The 25483-nt window shown below is 47.6% G+C and overlaps 1 protein-coding gene across 6 annotated transcripts in view; it reads left to right on the top strand.

Annotated features, from left to right (window-relative positions):
- The window catches only part of ABTB3 (ankyrin repeat and BTB domain containing 3), a 473097-nt gene extending 453196 nt beyond the window's left edge, over positions 1 to 19901 (top strand). For all 6 annotated transcript variants that reach the window (XM_070453999.1, XM_070454000.1, XM_070453997.1 and 3 more), the window contains 4 exons: positions 473 to 554; positions 8475 to 8543; positions 10876 to 10989; positions 17737 to 19901. In XM_070453999.1, the coding sequence (XP_070310100.1) occupies positions 473 to 554; positions 8475 to 8543; positions 10876 to 10989; positions 17737 to 17946 (475 nt within the window). In that variant the 3' untranslated portion in view covers positions 17947 to 19901. The remainder of the gene's footprint in view (positions 1 to 472; positions 555 to 8474; positions 8544 to 10875; positions 10990 to 17736) is intronic.
- The last annotated feature ends 5582 nt before the right edge of the window (positions 19902 to 25483 follow it).

Below are 25483 nucleotides of genomic sequence, written 5' to 3'. Positions count from 1 at the left end.
GAGTCAGGAAGGACTCAAGGAAGGAGGCAGCCTTTGTGATGGGCCTGCAAGGTGGAAGTGGTTTTTTGTTTCTTACTTTATTTATTCTTTTGGCCTCACCGCGCAGCTTGTGGGATCCTGGTTACCCAACTGGGGATCAAACCTGGGTCTCCTGCAGTGGAAGCTCAGAGTCCTAACCACTGGACCACCAGCTGGAATTCCCTGGACAGCGTTTTAAAAGGCATTTGTTCTTTTCAAATCACCTGCTTGAGAAGTAATTTAACAGTTCTAGGCACTGTTTTTAACTTTAGCGCTTTAACTTCAAATTGGATTATGGTATCATATCAGGGGACATTATATTAGACAATCTATGGATATGTCATCGTATTTCCGAGTTGGAGGATATATTACATGTTTCTATCATCAGAGAGCTGAGCCTTGCAAGCTATGGATGTCTTTGTGAGTCTTCTCTCCCTTTTATGTTCTCACTCAGGTTCAAAGCACTCCTCTCCAGCAAACCAACGAACGACGGCACCTGCATAGAGATCGGGTACGTGAAGTACCCCATCTTTCAGGTGAGCCCCTGCAGTGACCAGGAACTCTGCCTGTGGGGGCGGGGCACCAGTGGGCCCCTCCCAGCCTCCACCTGTGGATCAGCCACTGCACTGTCATCAGCTCCTGCACTTCTGGCCCTTGTCTTCACACTACCCCTCCCCCTTACCATCCATGCAAGCCCACAGCGTTAATTGAGCACCTGCTATGTGCCCAACACTGTGCTGGGGCCTGGAGACACAAGGATAAAGGGCATTCTTCCCCTGGGGCCTCACAATCCAGAATGGATAACTCTGAGTAATTAGTCAATTACAATATAAAGTTGGAGTGAGTGTGAGAGAACCAATGTGCAATGACAACTCAGACCAGGGAGATTGGGGAAGGCCCCTTGATGGGGTGCCAGCTGGAATACTGCAGGCTGAAGAGAACCTGGTGAACTATGGGGAGGCTTGGGGCTTAAGAAAGGGAGTTAAAGGGACTTCACTGGTGGTCTAGTGGCTAAGATTCTGAGATTCCAATGCAGAGGGCCTGGGTTCAATCCCTGGTTAGGGAACTAGATCCCACATAATGCAACTAAGAGTTTACATGCCATGACTGAAAAAATCTCACATGCCACAACTAAAGATCCCACATGCTGCAACTAAGACCCAGTGCAGCCAAATAGATAAATTTGAAAGGGGGATGGGGCCAGTTAGAACATTGCAGGCAGAGAACAGGAGGTATGAAGTCCCCCAAAGATGACTGAGCCCAGTGTGATCAGGAACCAGTGGACTTTAGGGAATCCAGTGTCATGTTAATATTAATAGGCTAATTAATAGTTAATAGGTTAATAGTTAATATTAATAGGTTCAGGTTAATAGGCCTGAACCTAATGTAAATAAGAAGAAAGGCTTGTCAGAGGCCAGATGACATGGCCATGTCTCTGTTCGATTGAAGGCAATACTGTTTGGTTTATCAGGCACATTTGAGGGGAGCACAGCAACAATCTTCCTTTTCCTCCATCCTTCATGTCTGATTCACTGGGGGTTTTTTGTGTGTGTATGGTGGTGTCTTTGTCTGGTTTTGGTATCAGGGCGATGGTGGCTTCATAGAAGACCTCTGGGAGTGTTCCTTCCTCTTTTGGAAGAGCTTGAAAAGGACCAGTGTATGTTCTTCTTTATGTGTTTGGTAGAATACACCTGTGGAGACACATGCTCCTGGATTTCGTGCCTGATTCATAAATCCAGCCCGTCAGTGACATCTGAAGCTAATAGAAATTCACACCCCTAGCCAGCCTCACAGCCCTGTTTCTGGGCCTCTGCCTCTCATCAGTGGTGTGAAGGCAGGTGGGCTGCTTACATCATCCAGGGGCCCCTCCCTGCCCTCCTCCTACAGCCAGGGCTAGTAGGCCAATGTGGGTGACCTAGGGATGGAGTTTATAGAATTCTGAACAGGACCTGATTCCTCCCGTTCAGTTCCAGAAGGTCAGCCCTGGGAAGACGTGGGGAAGACATAGCCTGGCCCTCAGGAGACTCGCATTCCAGGAGGATTGAGGAGACCACGCAGAGATAAGCAGGTGTCAGGGCTGGCCACGGTCTCTGGCCAGAGGTCCTGGTCTGGGCTGTGAAGGACAGGGCTGCATTTCAGGATCTAAATGCTACACCCCTGGGTTTAAACAGCAGCATCCCCATGTTTGAAATCATTATCCTTCATGTGACCTTGAAAAAACTGCCCAGCCTCTCTGAGCCTCAGTTTCCTTATCTGGTGAATAGGAGCGAAAGGGTATTCCAGAGGGATAAAGAGCACAAACAAAGGCACAAAAGTGGGAAGCTCTGGTGTGTGTTAGAGGGAAAGGGATTATAGTCCATTCGGCTATGCCTTAAGGTAGACTGGACCCTGAAAAGATACATTGGAGCCGCGTAGTAGAAACCAAGTGCCAGTGGCCAGATGATGGTTCTTCCCTCCATTTACTAACCTTGGCCCCCCAGATCCTGTGATTCAGAGTGCTACCAGGAAACCACCATGCTCTCACAGTAAGCCCTGAAGCCCATTCAGGTGCCTATATTTCCACCATTAGAGATGCATTCCTTTGGTTATGCTGAAACTTCAAAATAAAGAATCCTTATAGAATAAGCATGGGCAAGACACTCTCTTCTCTGAACCTCATTTTCCCCATTTTTAACTCCAGCTATGAATGAGGCACTGGCCTTTGCTTGCATGTAGCTATCTGGACAAATCGTGCCACGTTTAGAGGTCAGGGACTGAGGTCCAGAGAACCTGGTGCTAGTCAATGAGAGAGCCATTATTTGAAGCCAGTCCGGTCTTTGTTGTTCAGTCACTCAGTCGTGTCCAACTGCGACGCCTGGACTGCAGCACGCCAGGTTTCCCTGTCCTTCACTATCTTCTGGAGCTTGCTCACACTCATGTCCATTGAGTCAGTGATGCCATTCAACCATCTCATCCTCTGTTGTCCCCCTCTCCTCCTGCCTGCAATCTCTCCTAGTGTCAGGGTCTGATTTCTAATGAGTTGGCTCTTCACATCAGGTGGCCAAAGTATTGGAGCTTCAGCTTCAGCATCAATCCTTCTGATAAAGATTAAGGATTAATTTCCTTTAGGATTGACTGGCTTGATTTCCTTGCAGTCCAAGGGACGACTCTTCTCCAGCACCACAGTTTGAAAGCAGAGAGGAACAATAATACTAGAAGCTCTGTTTCTTGTGGCTCAAAACCAGCAGTGCTCAGCCTCAGTGCAGTGGAATCATTTGAGGAGCTTCGATGATTCCCAGTGTCCCGGCTGTCGTTCAGGATCTGGGCTGCAGCTCAGGCATCAGCATCTTTAAGTCGCCACCCTCTGCCATCATCCAGAGTCATGTGCAGCCGAGGTGGGGAACCAGGACTCTAAGTTTCTCGAACTTTCGGAAGCCTCAGAATCTCCAGGGGAAGCAGTGGGGGTGAAGAGAGTTGCTGTTTAGCCACGAAACTTGCTGAAATGCAGATTCCTGAGCCCCACCCCCAGCATTCCTGATTCTGTAGGCCTGGGATGGAGCCTGAGAATTCATGTTTCTTACGAGAACATAGGTGATGCTGATACTTGTGGTCCAGGGACCCACTCTGAGAACCCTGCGCCATGTCATCTAATCAGGTCAGGCCTCCCAGCTTCCCCTCCGGGTTGCTTTTCTCCCCCCTGACAGACAGGTAGAGGAAGTGGCCAGGCTTAGCTTCAGACCCAGGCCTGGCTGACTCCCAGACCTGATCTCTTACCTGCCTCCCTGCTATGGGGCCTTGGGTCCTCCCTAAGAATCACCCAGCCCCAAGGAAAGGCCCTTAGTGTTTGGGGCATGAGCCCAGTGCTGAAAACTGTGAACCCCCCTCCAGCTCTGAGTGCCCGTGAAGGGGACACTTATGCCATCAAGCCCAGGACTAAGGAGGGGTTCTTGTCATCAGAACCTGACTCGTGGCAGGCACTCAATAGATGCTGGGGGCCAGCTGAATGAGAGATGTGTGCAGGAAGGCACGGCCCCAGGGGAATCGAACGCCTCTGTTTACTTTTGGCCAGGGAAGGCTTCCTAGCCACGTTAGCCATGAGTTACTGTAATGGGCAGAGAAGATTGAGCAGACCCCGGGGAATTCTCCACGTGCCTGCCCCTTCCCCATAAAAGAAGAAAAGCCTCATTCGTGGCTCGAAATAGGCCAAGTCAGGCTGAATCTGACCCAGAAGGAGGCTCCCAGGGGCCAGCTCACTTCCCTTCCATGCTGAACAGAAGAATTTTAGTAAATGAGACGGCTTTGAGTTTCCTCCATGCAAGACTGTTTTAACATCACACGCGGGCAAGAGCCCCTTGCAGCTGAGGCTGCATCTGGGAGCATGGCCTCCGTCAGGCTGTGGATGCCGTTTACATCCTGCTTCATGCAGGTTGACAGCTGCCAAGAAAAACAACTCCATAAACAGACCCCTTGGCCTAATCAGGGTCCATTTCACTCCCTTGCAGAAAAGGCTCGTGCTGGCTGAGTCTGAAGGTGGCACAGCACAGCCCAATTTAATTCCATTAGCCCTATGGTTAATGGGGCTCCATGCCTGCTCCTGAAAGCAACATTTCAAATCAACAGCACAACCTTGAGGAAATGAGATAGCATGCTGGAGAAGTGCTTTGTAACTGGAGAGACCCTGTTTTCAGGAGAGTTATTATTATTATGGCTCTTACCATCACTATTATTGATTTGGCCTTTATAAAAGAGAGCTCCTTGGGGAATAAATGGATTTTAATAAAGCCAATGTCTCAACATTTGCCAAAGATTAGATGCTTATGACCTGTCTGGGTCCAGGGGAAGAGTAAACAGTGTTATGTTATCATTTCACAAAGCCTCAACACTAAAGCCCCACTCTGTCATAGGCAGTTGGCCAGTGGGAGACTCAGACACAAAAGAGGAAGGGGAGGAATTATGTTTCTGGTTAAAGTGTACTTGCCGCTGGCAGGCACTGGGGATGCAGAGGTGGGTAAGACCCACTCTGTGCCCTCAGACCCCAGCAGGAAATAACACTGCAGTCGTGGGTGGTATGCCGCCCAGCACGGGGTGGGAGGCAGCTCAGAGAGCTGAGCAGGTCTGCGGAGGCTTCACAGAGGTGACTGCTGAGCTGGATCCTGAAAGAAGGGCCAGAGATCAACAGGTGGAGAAGAAGGGAAGGGCATACAAGCAGAGGGAACAGCATGGGCAAAAGCAGAGTGAAAGAGACGGTAGTAGGTTCTAATAAAGGCAAGTGGTTGGGAGTAGGAGACCAAACCAGTCAATCCTAAAGGAAATCAACCCTGAATACTCACTGGAAAGACTGCTACTCAAGCTGAAGCTCCAATACTTTGGCCCCCTGATGCAAAGAGCTGACTCATTGGAAAAGACCCTGATGCTGGGAAAGATAGAGGGCAGGAGGAGAAGGGGGCAACAGAGGGTGAGATGGTTGGATGGCATCACTGAATCAATGGACATGAGTTTGAGCAAACTGCGGAAAATAGTGAAGGTCAGGGAAGCCTGGTGTGCTTCAGTCCATGGGCTTGCAAAGAGTCGGACACAACTTAGTGACGAAACAACAACAATTGAGATGAGAAGGGCAGAGTGGTAGGTGAGATCTGAAAAAGTAAATTGATCCAAAGCCACAGCATCCATTTCAGCAACAATGAAAAATGGAAACAACCCACATGTCCATCAACTGATGGGTGGATACACAAACTGTAGTATATCCATACAACGGGATGTTGTTGAGAAGTGAAAAAGAAGTGACGGAGTGTGATACATGTGACCTTGAAAATACCACACTAAGTGAACAAAGCTAGATGTAAAAGAACATGTGTTGTACAATTTTTTGTATATGAAATGTCCAGAACAGGCAAATCATAGTAGATGTCATGACTGACCCAAAGAGGAAATGGGACAGACTGCTAACAGGCACGAGGTTTCTCCGGGGGTGGGGGCGGGGGGGTTGAAAATGTTCTAAAATTAGACTGTGGTGGGACTTCCCTGGCAGTCCAGTGGTTAAGACCACACTGCCACTGCAGGGGGCACAGGTTGGATCCCTGGTATGAGAACTAAGATTCTGCATGCCAAGTGATGCAGCCAAAATAAAGTAAAATAAAATTAGATTGTGGTGGTGGTTGTACATTATGGATACCTAAAAGCCACTGAATGGGGTACTTTGTTTTTTGTGGCACTGGGTCTTCACCGTTGTGCACAGGCTTTCTCTAGTTGAGACGAGCAGGGGCTACTTTCTAGCTGTGGTGCGCCGGCTTCTCATTGCAGTGGCTCCTCTTGTTGCAGGGCAGAGGCTCTAGGCACATGGACTTAAGTAGTTGCGTCACATGGGCTCATAGTTGTGGCTCACAGGCTTAGTCGCTCCAGGACATGTGGAATCCCCCTGGCCCAGGGATCAAACCCATGACCCCTGCATTGGCAGGCGGGTTTTTAACCACTGTACCACCAGGAAAGTCCGAACTCTGTACTTTAAATCAAAGCATTTTTAGATTCCACATATAGGTGCCATCATATGGTCTTTTTCTTTCTGATTTACTTCACTTAGAATGATGATCTCTAGGTCCATCCATGTTGCTTCAAATGGCATCATTTCAGTCTTTTTTTATGACTAATATTCCATTGTGTATATATATATCTGTATTCATGTATAGATATAGATACACACCCATCTTCTTTATCCATTCATCTGTCAGTGGACATTTAGGTTGTTTTCGTGTCTTAGCTATTGTAAATGTATTGCTATGAACATTGGGGTGCATATATCATTTCAAATTACAGTTTTGTCTGGATACATGCCCAGGATTTAGGATTGCTGGATCACATAGCAAGACTATTTTTAGATTTTTTTAAGGAATCTCCATACTGTTTTCCACAGTGGCTGCACCCATTTACATTTCTACCGACAGTGTAGGAGCATTCCCTTTTCTCCACACCCTTTCCAGCATGTATTATTTGTAGATTTTTTAATAGTGGCCATTCTGGCCTGTGTGAGGTAGAAGTTTGTTATAGTTTTGATTTGCATTTATCTAATAATTGCCCTTGCTGAGCATCTTTTCATATGCCTATTGACCATGTGTATGTTTTCTTTGAAGACATGTTTATTTAGGTCTTCTGCCAGGGTTTTGGTTGGGTTGTTTGGTTTTTGTTATTGAGTTACATTAAAAGCAATTACTTTAAGCCCACTTGCAAAAAGTAGATTGAAAGCAGTCACAAATGATGTTGAATGACCCGAGTAAGAAATGGAAGGTCATTCACACTAGAAAAAGATTTTTCACCCTCAGAGAAAATTAAAAAGCTAACATTTACTGAGTTCTTGCCATGCATCTGCCAGATCTCTGTTAGGCCTCTTACATGTATGAACTCGTTTAATTCTCATCACAACCCCATGAGGTAGGTAATATTATCCCCACTTTACAGATGATGAAACTGAGGCATAGAGAGCCTAACTTAATTCAGGTCTCACAGCTTTTACGTGGCAGAGCCACGTCAGAAACCGAAGCAGTTCAACTCCAGGACCTTGCTCTTAGCCACTGTCCTGAATTGGTCAGACCGTCAGAGCCAGAAGGGACCACAGTCCGGTCCAGGCACCTCATTTTACGGACACCCAGAGATGGGATGTAAACAGTCTACAGGTTTTCCCAACACAGTTGCTTAGGGTCAGGCAGCTAAAGTCAATGTGTCATCTAGGCAGGCAGAAAACATTAGAGAATGGTGGAGACTATGGCCAACTCGGGAGGATACACGCCACCTAATGTTTTAACACTCAGCTTCATGGGAGGTGGTAACAGCCAATACTATCACAGCCTTGGGCTTGATTCTACCTACGAGACACCAGTTTGCAAAGCTCTGGGACTTTACACACCATCCAGTCATGCGTACGAAGCCTGGCTTGGGCAGTTCACAGCATCAATAAAACATTGAGACCTGGACCCTTAATAACTTCATCTTGGCCCTTATCGAGATATAATGAGACGGTGGCCTTGTGGTGGCCCAGAGTCACCCTCTGAAGCTGAAACCAGAGGTTTACGGCCAAACTGGGTCGTGTTCCCAGGAGAGCTGCGGCTGGTTCAGGGTCTTTAAGTCATGCCACGTGCGCTGCAGTTCTGAGCAGCTCGATGGGGTTGGAGGTGAAAAGACAACCCATGATTGTCACCCATAGATGGGGGGAAACTGTCCTGGGGGGCAGAGCTCAGAGTTGTTTAACTCGGCCCTGAGGATGAGCCACAGGGCGACAGATTACAGCATGGTGTAAGAAAACACATCCAGCCTATAAAACCTGTGAATGGAACTTCTTCCTGAAAGGCCGCAATCCAGGGGGAATGGCCACCCCTGAGCACGGGTGTCACACAGGGACTCAGAGCCACTCATGAGGCTTCGACTGGGTGGCAGTAAGAGGACTGTGTCTGTGTGCCGTGGGCCTGTGCTCACCGTGTTCTGTCTTCCAGCTGGTTATGCAGTATCTCTACTATGGTGGCCCAGAGTCGCTTCTCATTAAAAACAACGAGATAATGGAGGTGAGGAGCCCGCCGTGGTCCTGAGTGGGTGGCTCACGTGGGTGGTGTCTGGGGGCAGCCTGTGTCTGGTTTGCATTTGGATGCAGGCTTGGGGGTCCTGCCTGCCTCCTTCAGATCTCTCAAGGACTTCTTCCCAGAGCCCCTCCCTGGAAGGCTGGGGTGCTGGGTGCGCTAGTCCGAGCTCTTTCAGTAGCAGCTGAGTGAAGCCTAATTTTATCTGGCTCTGGGGGTGGAGAAAAGGAAATTTACTGAAGAGTCTGAGGCTACCTCTAGTTCCAGGCACAGCTGGGGCTCAAATAGCATCATCAGAAACTGTCCTTGACAATTTTTCCCTTGTCATTTGTAGGAAAAACATTTCATCTGAAAGCTTTCCTCAAATCTCAGCGTGTCCATTGAGGCAAAAGCTAAGAGGCAATTACAAGCTCTCCCGGCTTCACTCAGCAGCTCCCTGGCTCTCCCCATCTCCTGTCCACCTCTCGTAACTCTATTCTCCCCCTCCTTGCTCCTCCGGCCTTGTTTCTGCTCCCATCTGTCCAAAGCCAAGATTTCCCCTGCTCCTTCCTAGGAGCGGGACTCTTGTGTCAAAGGTGGTAGCTTTAAGTGAGTGAAAGTCATTCAGTTGTGTCCAACTCTTTGCGACCCCATGAACTATACAGTCCATGGAATTCTCCAGTCCAGAATTCTGGAGTGGGCAGCCATTCCCTTCTCCAAGGGATCTTCCCAACCCAGGGATTGAACCCAGGTCTCCTGCAATGAACCCAGGTCTCCTGCAATGAACCCAGGTCTCCTGCACTGCAGGTAGGTTCTTTACCAGCTGAACCACCAGGGTAGCTTTAAATCAGAAGCCAAAACCGCTCTGCTAGTCCTGAGAGAAAGAGCCAGGACCCCATTCAGGTGCCGGAAGTCCGGGGGGCCTGATGAGAGATGTTAAAGCATGAGGAATCGTTCAAGAAGTGACCCCTCATGGTGGTTCAGACGTGGACTCTGGGCCAGACTGACTTCAGATCCAGGCTCTGCCCCTTCTGTGATCTTGGACCAGTCATTTAACCTCTCTGATCCTCAGCTTTCATACTTACAGAATGGGGATGACAATATCTACCCCACTGGGTTTTGAAGATCTTAAGAGTTTCTAAGATGCTTACACAGTGCCTGTCGTGTGTCACAGTGCCTGGAGTGTGTTCACTCTGGAGCCCTTTATCCCTTTGTTCTTATTCTGTGAAACCTTCCATGGTCACTCCCCCGCCCCCCGAAGTTCCTGTCTTGTCTCTCTGGACCACTCCTCTGACAAATCACAGCCTCAGAACTTAGACTGCACTCTGAGGACTCAGACTCTTTTATAAATCTTTTTAAAAGCTATTTTCAAATTAAAATAATGAACATATATTTCAATCATGTAAATAATACAGAAGAGCTTTATAATACTTAAAAAGCCCCTCATCCAGCCATCTCCCTTCCATCCCTCAGTCCTTTCCCCAAAGGCAATCCCTTTGAACTCTTGCTTCAGTCCTTTTCTTCCCCTTCTTCTGTTCAGCATCTTCCGAGGCCAGGTGCCGTGCTCAGGGCTCGGATATAACTGTAATGCAGAAGGGCAGAGATCCCTGCCTTCCCAGCCTCTGGGAAAGGTAATGGGCATGACATCATGTCTGGTGTGAGAAGGGCTGTGAAGAAGACTAAGACAGGTTAAGGGAGCCAGACAGTGATGGAGCGAGGAGACCTGAGGTGATATCTGTGTTGAGACCTGAATGAACGGAGGAAGTGAGCCACCTCGATATCCATCCTGCTAAGAGCATTCATGCTTCCAGGCTTCCCAGGTGGCTCAGTGGTAAAGAATCTGCCTGCCGATGCAGGAGGTGCAAGAAACACAGATTGAATCCCTGGGTCAGGAGGATCCCCTAGAAGAGGAAATGGTAACTGGCTCCAGTATTCTTGCCTAGAAAATCCCATGGACAGAGGAGCCTGGTGGGCTACAGTCCATGGGATCACAAAGAGTCTGACACAACTGAGCGCACACACACACACAAATAAAAACGTTGACCCTTATTTCTGGACGTAACAATTTTAAGTGTCTTTGCTTGACTTCCTCTGGCAATAGATGGAAATCTGATTCACTTTGACCCCACGCCTCCCCTCTGCCATCTTCCCCCACAGTCGAGTTCTGTCGCGGGGTCCTAGTCCACCTGTGTAACCTTTGTGCTTTAAAGTGATGTATCAACACTTTATGCTCAGTGTCTGCACCTTGGGTTCCACTGTAGGAGATGAAGGGTTTTCTCACCACAGTCGTTGCTTTCCTTCCACCTCCCAACCTCTAACAGGCTTTTTTAATGCTTTTTAGCTCCTGTCTGCCGCTAAATTTTTCCAGCTGGAGGCTTTGCAGCGACACTGTGAGATTATCTGTGCAAAAAGCATCAATACCGACAACTGTGTGGATATTTACAACCATGCCAAGGTAATCAATCCCATTCTCGTTGTCCAAGCATGCCCCGTGCACTTTTGTGGGAGAGGCTTTCTCTGCAGATGCTGTGAGTCTGGGCAGAGGGTGGATGCTGGGTCTGTGCATCCAGGCGAAGCTGACCTCATTCTTCTAAGGTCTGCTTCCTGCTTTAGGAGAGATGTCTTTCCCTTCTTCCGCCCCTCCAGAATACAATGGAAGCAGAAAGCCAGAAGTTTTAAAAGCGTAGTCATCCTCAAACTCCAGCCTGTGCATGAATCACATTGCAGGCTCTGCTTCAGCGGGCCCAGGCTGGGCCCTGGTTCTGCATTTCTAACAAGCTCTCAGGTGAAGCCTCCGCACCTGGTCTAGGCCACAGGCCACACACTTAAACAGCAAGGTTCTGGAACAGTGGTTCTCCAAGGGGTCTCCAATCCAGCAGCACCAGCATCATTTGGGAGCTTGTCAGAAATGCACATTAGAGGCCCCACTCAGACCTACTGAGTCAGAAACTGGGGGGTGAGGCCTGGTTGTGTGCAGCTTTGCGAGCCCTCCCTGTGGTTCTGGAGTTGTTCATGGGGGAGAACCGTTATTCTGAAACTGAGGTTCCCAAAACTGGCTGCATGGAAGAATCACCTGGACACTCACTTAAAATCCCCATGCCTGGGACCTCTCACAGACCAATTCATCAGTCTCTGGGGGTGGAACCTGGGAAAGAGAGATATTTTTTTCATAACTTCCTGGGTGACTCTCAGATGTGCCAAGGTTGAGAACAGATTGTCAGTGCTAAAGAAGTCCAAGGAGTCCTCCTAGTCAGGTGGGCCCAACACCTGGGGAGACATTTGGAATATTCCTCTGTTTGGCCTATCACCCCAGATCTCTGCTGGGGAGTCCAGCAATCTATATTTTTAACAGGCTCCTAGGGTGACTGTTGTGATTTCAGCCCTAAGACCAGTCCTCACTCCAGTTTTTGGAGTAAAATCAGTGAACCACCAATTTCATCCAATTCATTTCACAAGTGGAGATTAAAATCATATGTCCAGGTACCACTTCATTTTGGTTCATGTGCTCAGGACATGGGGATTAGCATCTGCTAGAAAGAAACAATGAGATGAATTAAGATTAGGAGCTCATTTAAAACAAAGTATTCCTCTTCGATAGAACTGGAGCTCAGCACATATGCCTCCCACATCCACAGTCTGTAGAGGAACCACTGATGTGGTTTTTCTGCTTGTTGTTAAAAAAAAAAAAAGTCGTGGTTGAGATATTATTTTCTGTCTTAAGTCAACATTCTCTAAGCCCTTTTCATGTGCAGGCCCCTGTGCTTAAAGCCCTGTTGCATTACCTTTTTTAATCCTCACCACAATCCTTTCATTAGTCCATGTTATAATAAGGAAGCAGAGGCACAGAGAAGTGAAGTAACTTGCTTAAGGTCACACAGCTATGACTGAGATTTTTTTTCGCTGTGGTAAAATATATGCAATGTGAAACTTACCATTTACCATGACACTTACCATTTCTAAGTGTATGCTTCAGTGGCATTAAGCACATTCCCATTGTTGTACAACCATCGTCACTATCCGTCTCCAGAACTTTTCATCTTTCTAAACTGAAACTATACCCATTAAATACAAGCTCCCCGTTCCCCCCTCCTCCATGGCCCCTGGCAACCATCATCCTACCCTCTGTCTCTGAATTCTACTGCTCCAGGTACCTCATATAAGTGAAATCATACAGTATTTGTTTGGTTTATTTTTGTGGCTGCCTTCTTTCATTTAGCACAATGTCTTTAAGGTTCATCCATGTTGTAGCATGTGTCAGAATTTCATTTCAAGGCTGAGTGTATTCCATTGTATGTATGTAGCATATTTCATGCGTTCATCCATGGTCACTTGGGTTGCTCCCACCTCTTGGCTACTGTAAATTATGTTGCTGTGAACAGGGGTGTGCAAATATCCATTGTTGTCTCTGCTTTCAGTTCTTTGGGTGTATATGCCCAGAAGGGTAAACGTCATTTCAAAGCACAGGTTCTTCTTTGTGTTCACAGTCTGGCCTAATACCTGTTTGAAATATTTGTGATCATTCTTGATACTCAGAAGATTTTCTGATGGATCATCAGTAAATCAAAAGATACAGGGAGGCTACTTGCTCCCCACTCACTGTGGGTGTTTTGGTTAAATGAGACTTTTACCAAAACCTGGTTTCTTGGGACACACACAAAAATTTTTTTTATCTTAAACTGGTTACTTTGCAGAAAGCGCGTCCAGAGAAAACTCTTTACCCAGGAAGAGGGCCTGATTAGTTTCACCTTCCTCTGCCCCCTCCTCTGGCCACGGATGCCCAAATTGCCCTGTGAGCCCCACATCCACAGTAGCTTTGCCGTGGTCCATCTCCTTGGGAATGCAGCAAGGCCTGCACACCACAGTCCCATTTGAATCACTTCGGCCTCCTTGGCAGGCAGCTTCTGTAGCTCTCTTGCTATTTAATAACACAGCCAACGCAAGGTGAGCCCGGACTGGGGATGCGTTTGTGCTACAGGCTTACAGCACCTGTGGCCAAGAGCTGCCTTCTGCAGCCAGAGTTTGGCCTTCTGCAGCCGGCCAGCCTCTGCCTGCCCTCTCAGCCTCATCCTGGGACATTTCCAAGGTCAACACCTGCCCTTCATGATACTTGCATGGAGGCCAGGGCAGTGCCAGCCCCGACCCCATGCGCCCTCTATGTGCCCTGCAGCATTAACAGTCACCTGCCATGTGGATTCTGTTACTGGCAGATTGTGCTGCAGACTGAGGCTGGGTTAGCAAAAGAGCCAGAAAAGAAAGAAACCAACACTCGGTTTGGAACCCTCGGAAATGCAGGCATTTAGGCACTAATAACCATGTTTCAAATATCAGCAAGTTCTTGGCAGTATTACTTCTGTTCTGCACCTAACCATTAGCGACATCTGTGAAGTTTTATCCAGAAGAGAAGTCCAGCCCATAAATGCATGGCATCATCATCTTTGTTTTCCTAGCAAAGCTGTCCCAAACTATTCAGTCATGAAGAAGAGGCTCTGGAACCTCTGATGGCTCTTTCAGGGTGTCTTTCAGCTTGAGAAAAAGAATAAGCCTGTTCATCAAATTGAATCTAAGCTAAGGCAGTAAACTCAGTGGGGCACTGTGATGAGAAGAACATGGGTTTGGAAACCAAGGGATTCATTCCCTAGTATTTATTGTGTGCCCACTATTTACCAGGAATTGTATACACACTTTAATATGTGTATTCAGATGTGTAATACACATCTGGTAAGACATGGTCTCTGCACTTGAAAAAATTTTTGCCTAGGACAGGGGTCAGCAAACTTCTTCTGTGACAATCCAGGTAAATATTTTCACAGAGGCTATGTGGTCACTTTGATCCTCCTCAGCTCTGCTTTGCAGTACAAAAGCAGCCAGAGACAATATGCAAATGAGTGGGTGTGGCTGTGTCCTAATAAAACTTTATTTATAAAACCAGGCTCAGTTCAGTTCAGTCGCTCAGTCGTGTCTGACTCTTTGCGACCCCATGAATCACAGCACGCCAGGCCTCCCTGTCCATCACCAGCTCCCGGAGTTTACTCATACTCATGCCCATCGAGTCAGTGATGCCATCCAGCCATCTCTTCCTCTGTCGTCCCCTTCTCCTCCTGCCCCCAATCCCTCCCAGCATCAGGGTCTTTTCCTATGAGTCAACTCTTCGCATGAGGTGGCCAAAGTATTGGAGTTTCAGCTTCAACATCAATCCTTCCAATGAACACCCAGGACTGATCTCCTTTAGGATTGACTGGTTTGATCTCCTTGCAGTCCAAGGGACTCTCAAGAGTCTTCTCCAACACCACAGTTCAAAAGCATCAATTCTTCAGCGCTCAGCCTCCTTCACAGTCTAACTCTCACATCCAGGCCACATTTGGCACCCAGGCCTGTAGTTTGTCAACTGTTGGTCTAGATGGTGAGAGTTCCAGTCCCTGTTCTGTCTGTAATTAGATATGTAAAAGTAGGCAAGCATATGATGTATAGTCACCATTCAGTAAATATCACCATGTGTAAACTTAAGTACTTATTATTCTCTAATTACACTAGCTTACAATAAGAAATGCGCCTATACAAAGCAAGTGGCGAGGAGTGGTAAGAGAAAGGGGCTCTCTGTGTCCCCAGAATCAGAGACAGACAACTGTGAGCCACAGGTTCCCCACATGTACAATGAGGCCTTTTCTCTGTAACTCAAAAAACTGGATTCATCTTGAAAGAATTAAAGCGTTCCTTAGAACTCTTCCAGCTCCAGCATACTATGCATCTGTGTAACATTTGGGTAATAACAAACCTACTCACTTGATAAACCTCAACAAGCTCCCTAAGCCTCTCAGAATAAGCTGGTATGTTCACGTCTTAAATACTCAGAGCATGGTACTCACTAGTCTAAGCCCCCTCATTTTTTTTTTTTTTTTTAGTAAGGAAAGAGTTCTTTTATTTTTTCTTTGATATTTATTCTTAAAAAACAAACAAAACTCCCTCAATGATCTACACTCTTTTGCTGCAATTCAGGCCTTCAAGAGTGTAAAATCTATAAAACGGGATTCTCAGAAGCAGTAGCACCAGTTAAATATTATAAGAAGTTAAGCCCCCTCATTTTGTGGCTTGGGAAACTAAGGCCCAGAGAAGTGATTTGAACTGCCCAAAGTTGCATATGATTTTTATGAAGACAGGTCTTTGGCTCACTGAATTATCACATGGGGTCAGTGAGTTCAAGGTTACAGGCTTGGTCCTACTATGGACCAGTTAGCTGAACTAGGTTCCGTAGATACAGCCAATTCCCCTTATCCTAACCTAGCCACCTACTTTGTCCATGTGGGTCCCTGGATATAAATGAGTGAGATGAGAGTAATAATTATAAATAGTGTACATTTAGCATGACAGCTAATACTGAGTGAGTGCTGATGCTGACTGCAAACAGTCACTGTTCCGAACATGCCATGTATTACCTCACCTAAGGCCAGCAACAGCTTATTAGGTGGGTATTATTATTTGCCCCCATTTTAGAGAGAGGAATACTGAGACACAGAGATTCAATAACTCGCCCAGCCACAGATGGCTGGAATGGCACAGTCTGGAATAAATTCCAGAGCCCCCTCCCTACCCCCCTTCCTATCCTGCCTCCCCTAAGTGTGACAGATGACAGAGTCCCACCATCAGTTATGTTCCACTCAGTACCCCCAACAGGTTAATGATGTGAGGACATAATTTCCAGTTTGAAAATGAGGAACCTAAAGCCAGAAGCCAAATAAAGCAGCCTTGGTCACAAATTCAGAAGAATGGGGGCACCCCGATCTGAATCCAAGTCTCCCACTCATTCCTCCTTTGCCCAGTTGGCACTGCCTCATTATCATTCCACCATCCACAGCGAGCAGCTGCAAGTGCGTCTATGGCTTAAGGGACAGAATATTAGGGAGTTCAGAACAATGAATTCCACATTCAGATAATTTAGATAATTCAGCATCTAAATAAAGCAGCAGGATATCATCTCAGGGAGCACTTAACTAACTTCTGAGCATGCAGCTCATTGCAAGAGAGAAACTTGCCAGCTTTGAAAACCAAAGAAAAGGCCTGAATGCAGACAGCCAGCCCTCATACCCACATTTGTTTCTTCATCTCAAACATGAATTCCTCCAGCAAGCATATTTCCAAGATTTAATGGGATCAGGCTAGAGGCAGTGCATCCTAATGGTTAAACACACAGCCTTCAGGACTTGGGTTACAGGGCTCACCTCCTGGTTCTGCCTTTGACATGTTGTGTGAATTTTTGTCAGCTACTCTCTTGTCCCAGTTTCCTCATCTGTAAATCAGAGGTGGTAATAGTACCTGCCTCAGGGAAATTTGAAGATTAAATGAGGTGATGCACATGAAGTGTCTAGCACGATGCTGTCAATGCATGTTTGCTGCTGGTATTGTAACTCTGAGAGTGAACTGCTCATTCACACATTCAACAAATCCGTACTGCATCTACTGTCTGCCAAGTCTTCTGCTTGGGGTTGCAACGTGAAGCAGGCTGATGACAGCCCTGCTGTATTGGTTTAGTCTGTCGGGAACTATGTCTGTCCATCAGTTTCTCGGCGCTAGCACTGACTAATAACGTGAGCTACATAATTGTCTGCCGAGGGGTCTGTCCTCTGCATGGTGAGATATTTAGCAGCTTCTATGGGGGCTTCCCAGGTGGCGCTAGTGGTAAAGAACCTGCCTGCCAATACAGGAGATGTAAGAGATGCGAGTACGATCCCTAGGTCAGAACGATCCCGTGGAGGAGGGCATGGCAACCCACTGCAGTACTCTTGCCTGGAGAATCCCATGAACAGGGAGCCTGGAGGGCTACAGCCCATGGGGTCGCAGAGAATCGGACACAACTGAAGCAACTTAGCCTGCATGCATCATGTAAAGAGATGAGAACCGTGTCTGCAGAAGGGAGAGGGCTTGGGGAAGCACACACAGCCACGTGAAGCCAGCTCCAAACTGGCACCTCTCACATAGCTGCATCCTCTTAGCCAGAGCAACTCACAAGGCCAAGGCCTGGAGAAATGAACTCAGCCCTCCGATGGGAGGAGCTGCCAGGTCACGTCCACTGGCTGTGAATACAGCAAGGACGCAGAATCAGGGCCACTGTTGCAGTCAAGCGACCTTAATAGGTACTCACCAGAGTGTAGATGAAAACAGGTGCTTTCAGAAACATAACCATCTCGTGCTTCCTCTCCACTCTCCACAGTTTCTTGGAGTCACAGAGCTCTCAGCATATTGCGAAGGCTACTTTCTCAAAAACATGATGGTCCTTATCGAAAATGAAGCCTTCAAGCAGCTCCTATATGACAAAAACGGTGAGGGCACGGGCCAGGATGTGCTGCAGGACTTACAGAGGACGTTGGCCATCAGGATTCAGTCAATCCACTTGTCATCTTCCAAAGGCTCTGTTGTATGAGACGTCCGGTCCAGGAGTGTTCCCGGGGACTTGCCAGTTCGGCTGCTACGTTGGCTTCCCGTGGACCTACACATCTCACCTGGCGTCTGTGTTTGGCTGAGCCAAGGAGCTGCCTCAACTGCCTCAGCTGCTCTTGACAAAGCAAATGCAGCTCCCGTGAGCTCTTGTTGAGAAAGAAAGGACATGCCACTGGCCTACAGATCAGAGTGCACCTGGATCCAGAGGTAGAAGACCATGGGGCAGCCACGCTGACCTCATCTGAAAGCCCCCCGGGGCAGTTGAACACCCCTTGCCAAGGGCCTCTGTCCAGTGGGCGGACTGAGAACTAAAGCTCATTCAGGTTCCAGGTGGACAGTTGGAGAACTTCACCATACTGACCCTGAATAGCATTATATTTATTACACATTAAGGACCTTAGTAGCTGCAGTTCCATGAGTCAACAGGATAGCAAATTGGTGAGACTGTTACCAATAATGAAGACAAATTTTTAGGGGTGGGAACTTTTTAAAATGTTCATATAAAAACCCCCAAAACAGGGCAGCCTTGTAGTTTAAAATATATTTCTAAAAGCTTAACAGTTCATTTTCAACTGAATTGTGTTTAGGGATCTGTGTTTTGAGATTTCTTTTCTTTTTTGAAGAAAAAAACAGTAAGTAGCAGGTCTGTACTGTATAAACATGCATCTGACAAGATATTGCTGATATTCTACACAAGGTGAAATAATAACCTTGCCTTAGGGATCATGGTTACACAAAAGAGGTGCACTGCCAATAATTATCTCTAACTCAGTAGTTGAAAAAAAAACCTGCATGCTGATTGTGGTTTCGGGGTGAGAATAAAATCCCCCCACATTAAAAAAAAATCACACATGCATTTGCATGGGCCCGAACCTGTAAATTGTTACGTTTGTGCTTCATTTTTGCCAAGGTAAAAATGTCCCATCACTTCTTGCTAAAAGTCCATTTGGTGAAACTAACATATCCATTTCCTTCCATAGTTACGAATGTCCCTGAGATGCTCTTGCAGAAGTGTGTTCATAGATGATGCTGCATAGGGGATGGGGGCGGGGCACGTTGGAGAATTTACTATTAATCCCAGAGTTCTCTCTGTATTCTCAGAAGATGTTAATAGTTTGTTACTAGCCAGAGAATATGACTATGTTAGATTATTTTTAAAGATGAAATATGTATGATAGGATGGATTCTCTCTGTATTCCAAGAGTGTACAGTATAGGTTATCTATAATGAAAGTTTATATTGACAGGGTTCCGTTTGCTCTGCCATATATTGTAAGCAGAAGAGATTAGTGAAGTGCCACAATATTCCAAACAATCTCTGAGTTGCTGCCTTTTCTTTCTTGTCCTTTCATTTGAAACCTAGATAACATGCGGTTAAAAACTAGGAGAATGACTCTTACCCTTTGGGATGGCAAAGTTTTGTTGATAAACATATTTCCTAGCATGCCTTTGGGAACTTGTGCACAGACCCTAGAGTCTAAAGGAGCTGCTGTTCAAACGTTGTCCTAGCCCCCTGAGCCGTTGTTCAGAGGACCAAGGTCAAGTCCTGTTTCTTGGGTATGACCCATGGCATACGCGGGCCACATCCGTCTGCAGTATTGGCTCTTCTCTGATGCTGATACAAGGCTTCTCTTCCACTTGGTCATTTGCCAACCTCCCCAGCCCCTCCCATCCAGTGAGGAAGGGGGGAAAAAACAAACTGTCTACAGAGGAATCCAAGTTACAGATACACAGCGTGTCCTGAGTCTCCGCTGTCTCTCACCTCCTCCTGTCCTCAGAGATGCTGCGTGGATGTTCCCTACCGCGACTGACTTCCCTGTGAACGTCTGATGCTAGCTCAGGGCCTTTGGGCATTGATTATGTACAGTGGCAACTCCTGATGGGCTTCTGTTATAGTTTGGTGTGCTTTCTCTGTCATTAAAAGAAATGATTTTCCCAAGTCACGCATTGTTTTCATGGTACCTGTGAACTTGTACCCAGCTGTAGCCTCAGAAACTCACTCAGTTCAGAAATCAGAAAAGATGACCCCGCAGAAAAAGAATCAAGGGAAATGGAGATGCTAGATACAAGATAGGTGCTCTTGTCGCTGAGCACCTTCTGCTCTGCCAACTAGAACTTGGCTAACCCCGCTCTAGTCCCCTGGGACTGCGGACACTTGGATTTCCTTCCCATCAGACAGAGGACATATAGGTGCCACTGGGAAGGGCTTTTGCCTCCTGCAGTTTCACTGCATCCACAGAGAGTGGAGTTCTGAGTGTCACTGGTGTGCCTTGATGAAGATTTGGGGGGGAAGGGGTGGGAAGTGGAGAAAAACAGGTGATCTCAACCTGGCCCCCCAAGGGCCAGCATGAAATGATGTTTGTGGATGGGGGTAGCATTCTGGGATTGGGGTGAGGGTCATGGAGGGTCAAAGTTCACCCTTGGGAGGTCAAACCAAGTCCCCAGCTGGTCCCCTCTGGCTCCTGACCCAGCCCAGGTCCAGTGGAGATGAGGACCCCTGCTGTACCACTGAGACTTCCAGGGAGCCGGGGAGGCCCAGGCAGCCCCCTGGAGCCCTGGGCCAGTGAGACCCAGTACACAGCAGACGCCACAAGCACCTCTGGCAAGGGCTGGTCACCCCTGCTTAGCACTCGAGGTCTGTTTCTTCTTTAGGAGGCAACCCAAGCAACTAAGTGCCAGGGGCCAGCACTGAGTCAGGCCAGGAGAACAGAGGGTCAGTTTATTTTTAACTGCATCACCCTCTGTATAGCATCAGCGTGAAGAAGGCATTTAACGTGTTCCTCTTGGAAGCTAAGGTGTGTCTGCAGCATCTGCCTTTCACTTGTCCGACAGGGGGCTTTGTCACTCCATTGTTAGCCACTGTACAAGGGCCCCTTAGTATCTGGGGGAGACAGGGGAGCCTCCCCGCCCGCCACACAGCTCCGTGCACCCCTTCCGTTTGCAGTGAGAAGTCAGACGGCTCCTGCGCCTGCAGCCACGAGTATCAGCACAAACGGCTCTACTTGGCTTCTGCTGCCCCCTCCCTCTCAGCTTGCAATGGTACTTATATACAGCAGGTTTGAGTGCCACCCATTCTCCCCTGAAGAAAGAGGATTCTTCACCCAAATCGCACCAAGATGAAGGTGTGAGCTCCCAACACAGGAAGGCAGAAGCTGGAAGATGTGCAGTCAGGCCACAGGTAAGGATGGAGGAGATCTGTGAGCCTCTCCACCCCAGAGATTTCCTGGGACACCTCAGGCAAAAAGTATTAACTCCATCTGGGTGATGTTTCACTCAGGGTTGTCTCCTGTAGGCTGTTAACACACAGCGCTTATTAACCTCAGGCTGTGTGCTCTGGGCGTGGATATAGGGCAAGAATCCTAGGTGAGTCTTTGAGAAAAAAAAATCTGTTTCAATCATCCTGGGGTCCCAACCCACCTCCCCACATCACTCGCCTTACATACGCCAGCCTCAGTCCCAGTTGAGTGGTCAGAGACGTATTCACATCCTCCCACTCCTGATTCCCTTTCCCACCGGCCCCAGGTGGACACCCTCCCCAACTAGGGGGAGCGTTTCCTGGGCTTGTTGGCCTCAGGGCTCAAGTCAGGGGGAAATTTCCCAGCTTCTCCACAGTGCCTGCTACTGGGCGTCAGGCTCCAATGCAGGCCTGAAACCTTGGCTGTCTCAGCTGATTCAGCCTCTGATTCACTTTGAAGTGGTGGAAAAGTCACTGCACCATCTAGTTCTCATTTTCCTCTTTTAAGAAACTGCATTTAAAAAATAGCTAGTTAGGATGTTTTGAGAGAACAGCATTGAAACATGTATATCATCAAGGGTGAAACAGATCACCAGCCCAGGTTGGATGCATGAGACAAGTGCTCAGGGCTGGTGCACTGGGAAGACCCAGAGGAATGGGATGGAGAGGGAGGCGGGAGGGAGGATCGGGATGGAGAACACATGTAAATCCATGGCTGATTCATGTCAATGTATGGCAACAACCACTACAATATTGTAAAGTAATTAGCCTCCAACTAATAAATGGGAAAAAAATAAAATTAAAAAAATTAAAAATAGCTAGTTAACAGGGTTGTTGGGAGGATATTAGAGAAGGTATTTTGACAGGGCCTCCACTTGCAGTAGCAAAGAAAAAACGTTCTGAACTTCTGAGACTGAGCAGAGAGAAGAGGAAATGGATGACTCACCCAAGGAAAGGAAGATTGACCCGTTTGCCATTCATTTCTTGAACTTTCTGCTGCAGTGTTCCCCCATGGTGGTTTATGATTCTCTAGGGTTTTGCTGTTCTTCCAGGGGGTGTGAGAAAATTGCACCAACACCATTGTGTTGCAAATCTTCTTCCTAGGACAGTACCCTTTGCAATGTCGGTGAGCAAGAAATGTTTAACTTAATGAAACCAAGTTCAACTAGATTTTGTTTCATGCCTGCACACTTGGTCACTTCAGTCGTGTCCAAAGCTTTGTGACCCTATGGACCTGGGTTTTGCTTTTCTTTTTTTGGGCAGTGATATCTAGCAGTTTGTTTCCTTTAGGAACTTCACGCTTGTGCGCAGTCTCGCCCAACTCTTTGCGACCCCGTGGACTGTAGCCCACCAAGCGCCTCTGTCTATGGGATTTTCCAGGCAAGAGCACTGAAGTGAGTTGTCATTCCCAGGCAGCATGGTGGTAAAGAATCCAGCTGACAGTGCAGGAATCGCAGGGGACGTGGGTTCGGTCCCCGTGTTGGGAAGATCCTCTGGAGCAGGAAATGGCAACCCACTCCAGTATTCTTGTCTAGGAAGACCCAAGGACAGGTGAGCCGGGCGGGCTACAGTCCATGCGGTGGCAAAGTATCTGACACGACTGAGCGCGAGCGTGCAATTCCTAAAGGAAACAAACTGCGGGATATCACTGCCAAAACACCCCAAGATCTCTGTCCACAACAAGTCAGCAACTAAGCCCATGTCCTTTGCTGCCACTTGAGTGTAGGGACACTCATCCCCAGCCCGTCCACCAGGAAACTCCCCGGTGAGACTTCAGGCCACTGCTGTTCTTCCCAGCTGGCCAGTGCCTTGAATAAAGCAGCACGTGCCCTTCAACAGGGCTGTTACAGAAGTTGGTAGGATGCCTGTTTTTTCACCCTCTTTAAAAATAACCCAGCACATTTTAAACTTCCTGCTTCATAGGAAGAAAAAAAAAAATAGAACTCAAACTCAGCAATCACATTGCACATTAGTTCCCATTCCTGATGAGGCAGTCAGATAACAGAGCCCCACAAAAGGACGTGTCTCTAAGTTTAGCTCTGAATATGAAAAGACTTTCTGCCTGCGTGAATAGGCAATTAAAAGAGATGCCCTGATGTCGCTGATACATTCTTTGGATGTTGCTTTTCAGAGTTAACCTTTGGATGCGTTCTGAATTTTAATGCCATTGCAAACCTCTGGTACTCAGCTGCAAAGACAGGAGGCAGGTGGTATAACAGAGGGGCTCCAGGCTGGCCACCAGTTCCCATCTCTGGGCCCATCGCTGCTGTCAGCTGCTTGGGTGAGCTTGGCAGGGCCTCTTCACTCTGGACCTGTTTCTTTCCTCAACTCAAAATGAGAGTCTTTCTGAGCTGATGTTTTGCTGGGACATGTCACACACACTGCTGTTACTACATTTACGTATTATATAGATAGATATCTCAGAATGGTGGTGATGCTGTTTAAGTGTGATAGAACATTCTGGACTGCATCGGAAAAGGGACCTCAGAGTTTGATGATGATGTCTTTGGTAAAACAGGCAGGAAAGCAAAGAAAGGCCTTGCAACAGGGCTCCCAGGCTTCCCAGGTGACTCAGTGGTAAAAAATCGCCTGCCAAGCAGGAGACACAAATTCGATCCCTGGGTTGGGAAGACCCCCTGGAGAAGGAAATGGCAATGCAGTCCAGTATTCTTGCCTGGAGAATCCCATGGACAGAGGAGCTTGGCGGACTACAGTCCATGAGGTCTCAAAGAGTCAGACACGACTTAGCGGCTGAGCTCGAGCACAAACAAGGCCCCCAGGATATGTTACTGTAAGGATGCATCTCACCAGATCATGGCCTCACAACAGCCATCTCCTTTTGTTTTCTATGCTTCTTGTTTTTCGGTAATTATAGATCCACAGGAAGTTGAAAGGAGAATGCAGAGAGGTTCTGTGTACCCTTCCCCCAGTTTCCCCCAATGGTAACATCTCAAGTGCCTCCAATATAGTATCAGACCTGGAAACGGCCACAGGCACAATGTGAGTTTATGGCTCTAAGCCATTTTATGACGTGTTACAGGTGTTTAACCACCACCACAATCATTATTCCAGCAGCACAAAGATTCCCCCTCATGCTGCCCTTTATTGTCACTCCTACCCCCTTCCTCCTCCACACCATCCTTAACCCCTGGCAACCCCTGATCTGTTTTCCATCTCTGTAGTGTTGTCATCTTGAGAATGTTGTATAAGTGCAACCATATAGTAAGTGGCTTTCTCCACTCAGCACAATACCCTTGAGATCCATCCAAGAATGAATCTTGTGTGGATCAAGGGTTTGTTCCTTCTGTGTTGCTCAGTAGTATTCCCCAGTGTCCCTCTCCTTTTTACCAAAAGCACAAGCATGTCAGAAAGTATGGCAGTGAGACAGCCGACTCTGGCAGCTGCCTCTCCAGTCAGAGCTCCCAGAAAACAATGGTGTCTCCTGAGAGCTAGACATGACTGCCCTGCCCCGCAGCACTGCGGGGAGACCATCCCATGGCGTTAGTCCTATCGTTCAGTGTGGCTGACGGATCACTGAGATCCACTGCTCTCACTTGGGTCTTTCAGCTCCGCAGGAAGGTCCTTCTAGGACTGACTGACTTTTCCCAAACATCCCACTGACAGTGTTGGAAAAGGTTTCTCACATTCACTTTGTATACACATCATGGGGGATCTCATTGAAATGCAGGTTCTGATTCAGTGGGGCTAGGTCGAGCTTGGGATTCAGCATCTTGAACAAGCATCCAGGTGATGCTGATGCTGCTGGTCCAGGGAGCACACTTTGAGTAGCAAAGGTCTAGCGTGTGGAGATTCATCTCCAACATTTCCTGCTGCCAGACCAACCTGGGGCTTTTGTTCTATCGCCTGGCCTTTCTGGAATTTCAACCTTGTGGGCTGAGCCTGTCTTTCTGACCCAGACCGTGAAGACATTTAGTACATCTGGGGGAATCATTTCGAATTCTGTTTTTCTAGGTGGTTTCAGAGTTACCCCTGAGGAATTATTTGCACAGAACTCCATATTACCCTCCCTTTTTCCTGATCTGCATTGGGTCTAAATCAAATGTATTTATCTCACAGGTGTTTACTGATGTTGTAAGATGCATAAGGGACTCTCCTCTCTGCCATCAAACACCCACCCTCTCCGCTGCTTTTCTTTTCCCTTTTTCCTTCAGGGCAGGCAGTAGAAGAAAAGGAGAAAATTCTTGTTTATTTTAAGGCTGTTTTATGAGGCCTCTTTCTGCACTCACGGAGACCCCCTGGGAGTGGTTAGGGACCCAGGAGGATCA

This window comes from Odocoileus virginianus, chromosome 23 (assembly GCF_023699985.2).
Source record: "Odocoileus virginianus isolate 20LAN1187 ecotype Illinois chromosome 23, Ovbor_1.2, whole genome shotgun sequence".
NCBI lineage: Eukaryota > Metazoa > Chordata > Mammalia > Artiodactyla > Cervidae > Odocoileus > Odocoileus virginianus.
The sequence above is the reverse complement of the archived record's forward strand: the minus strand, read 5'-3'. Positions and strand labels throughout refer to the sequence as shown.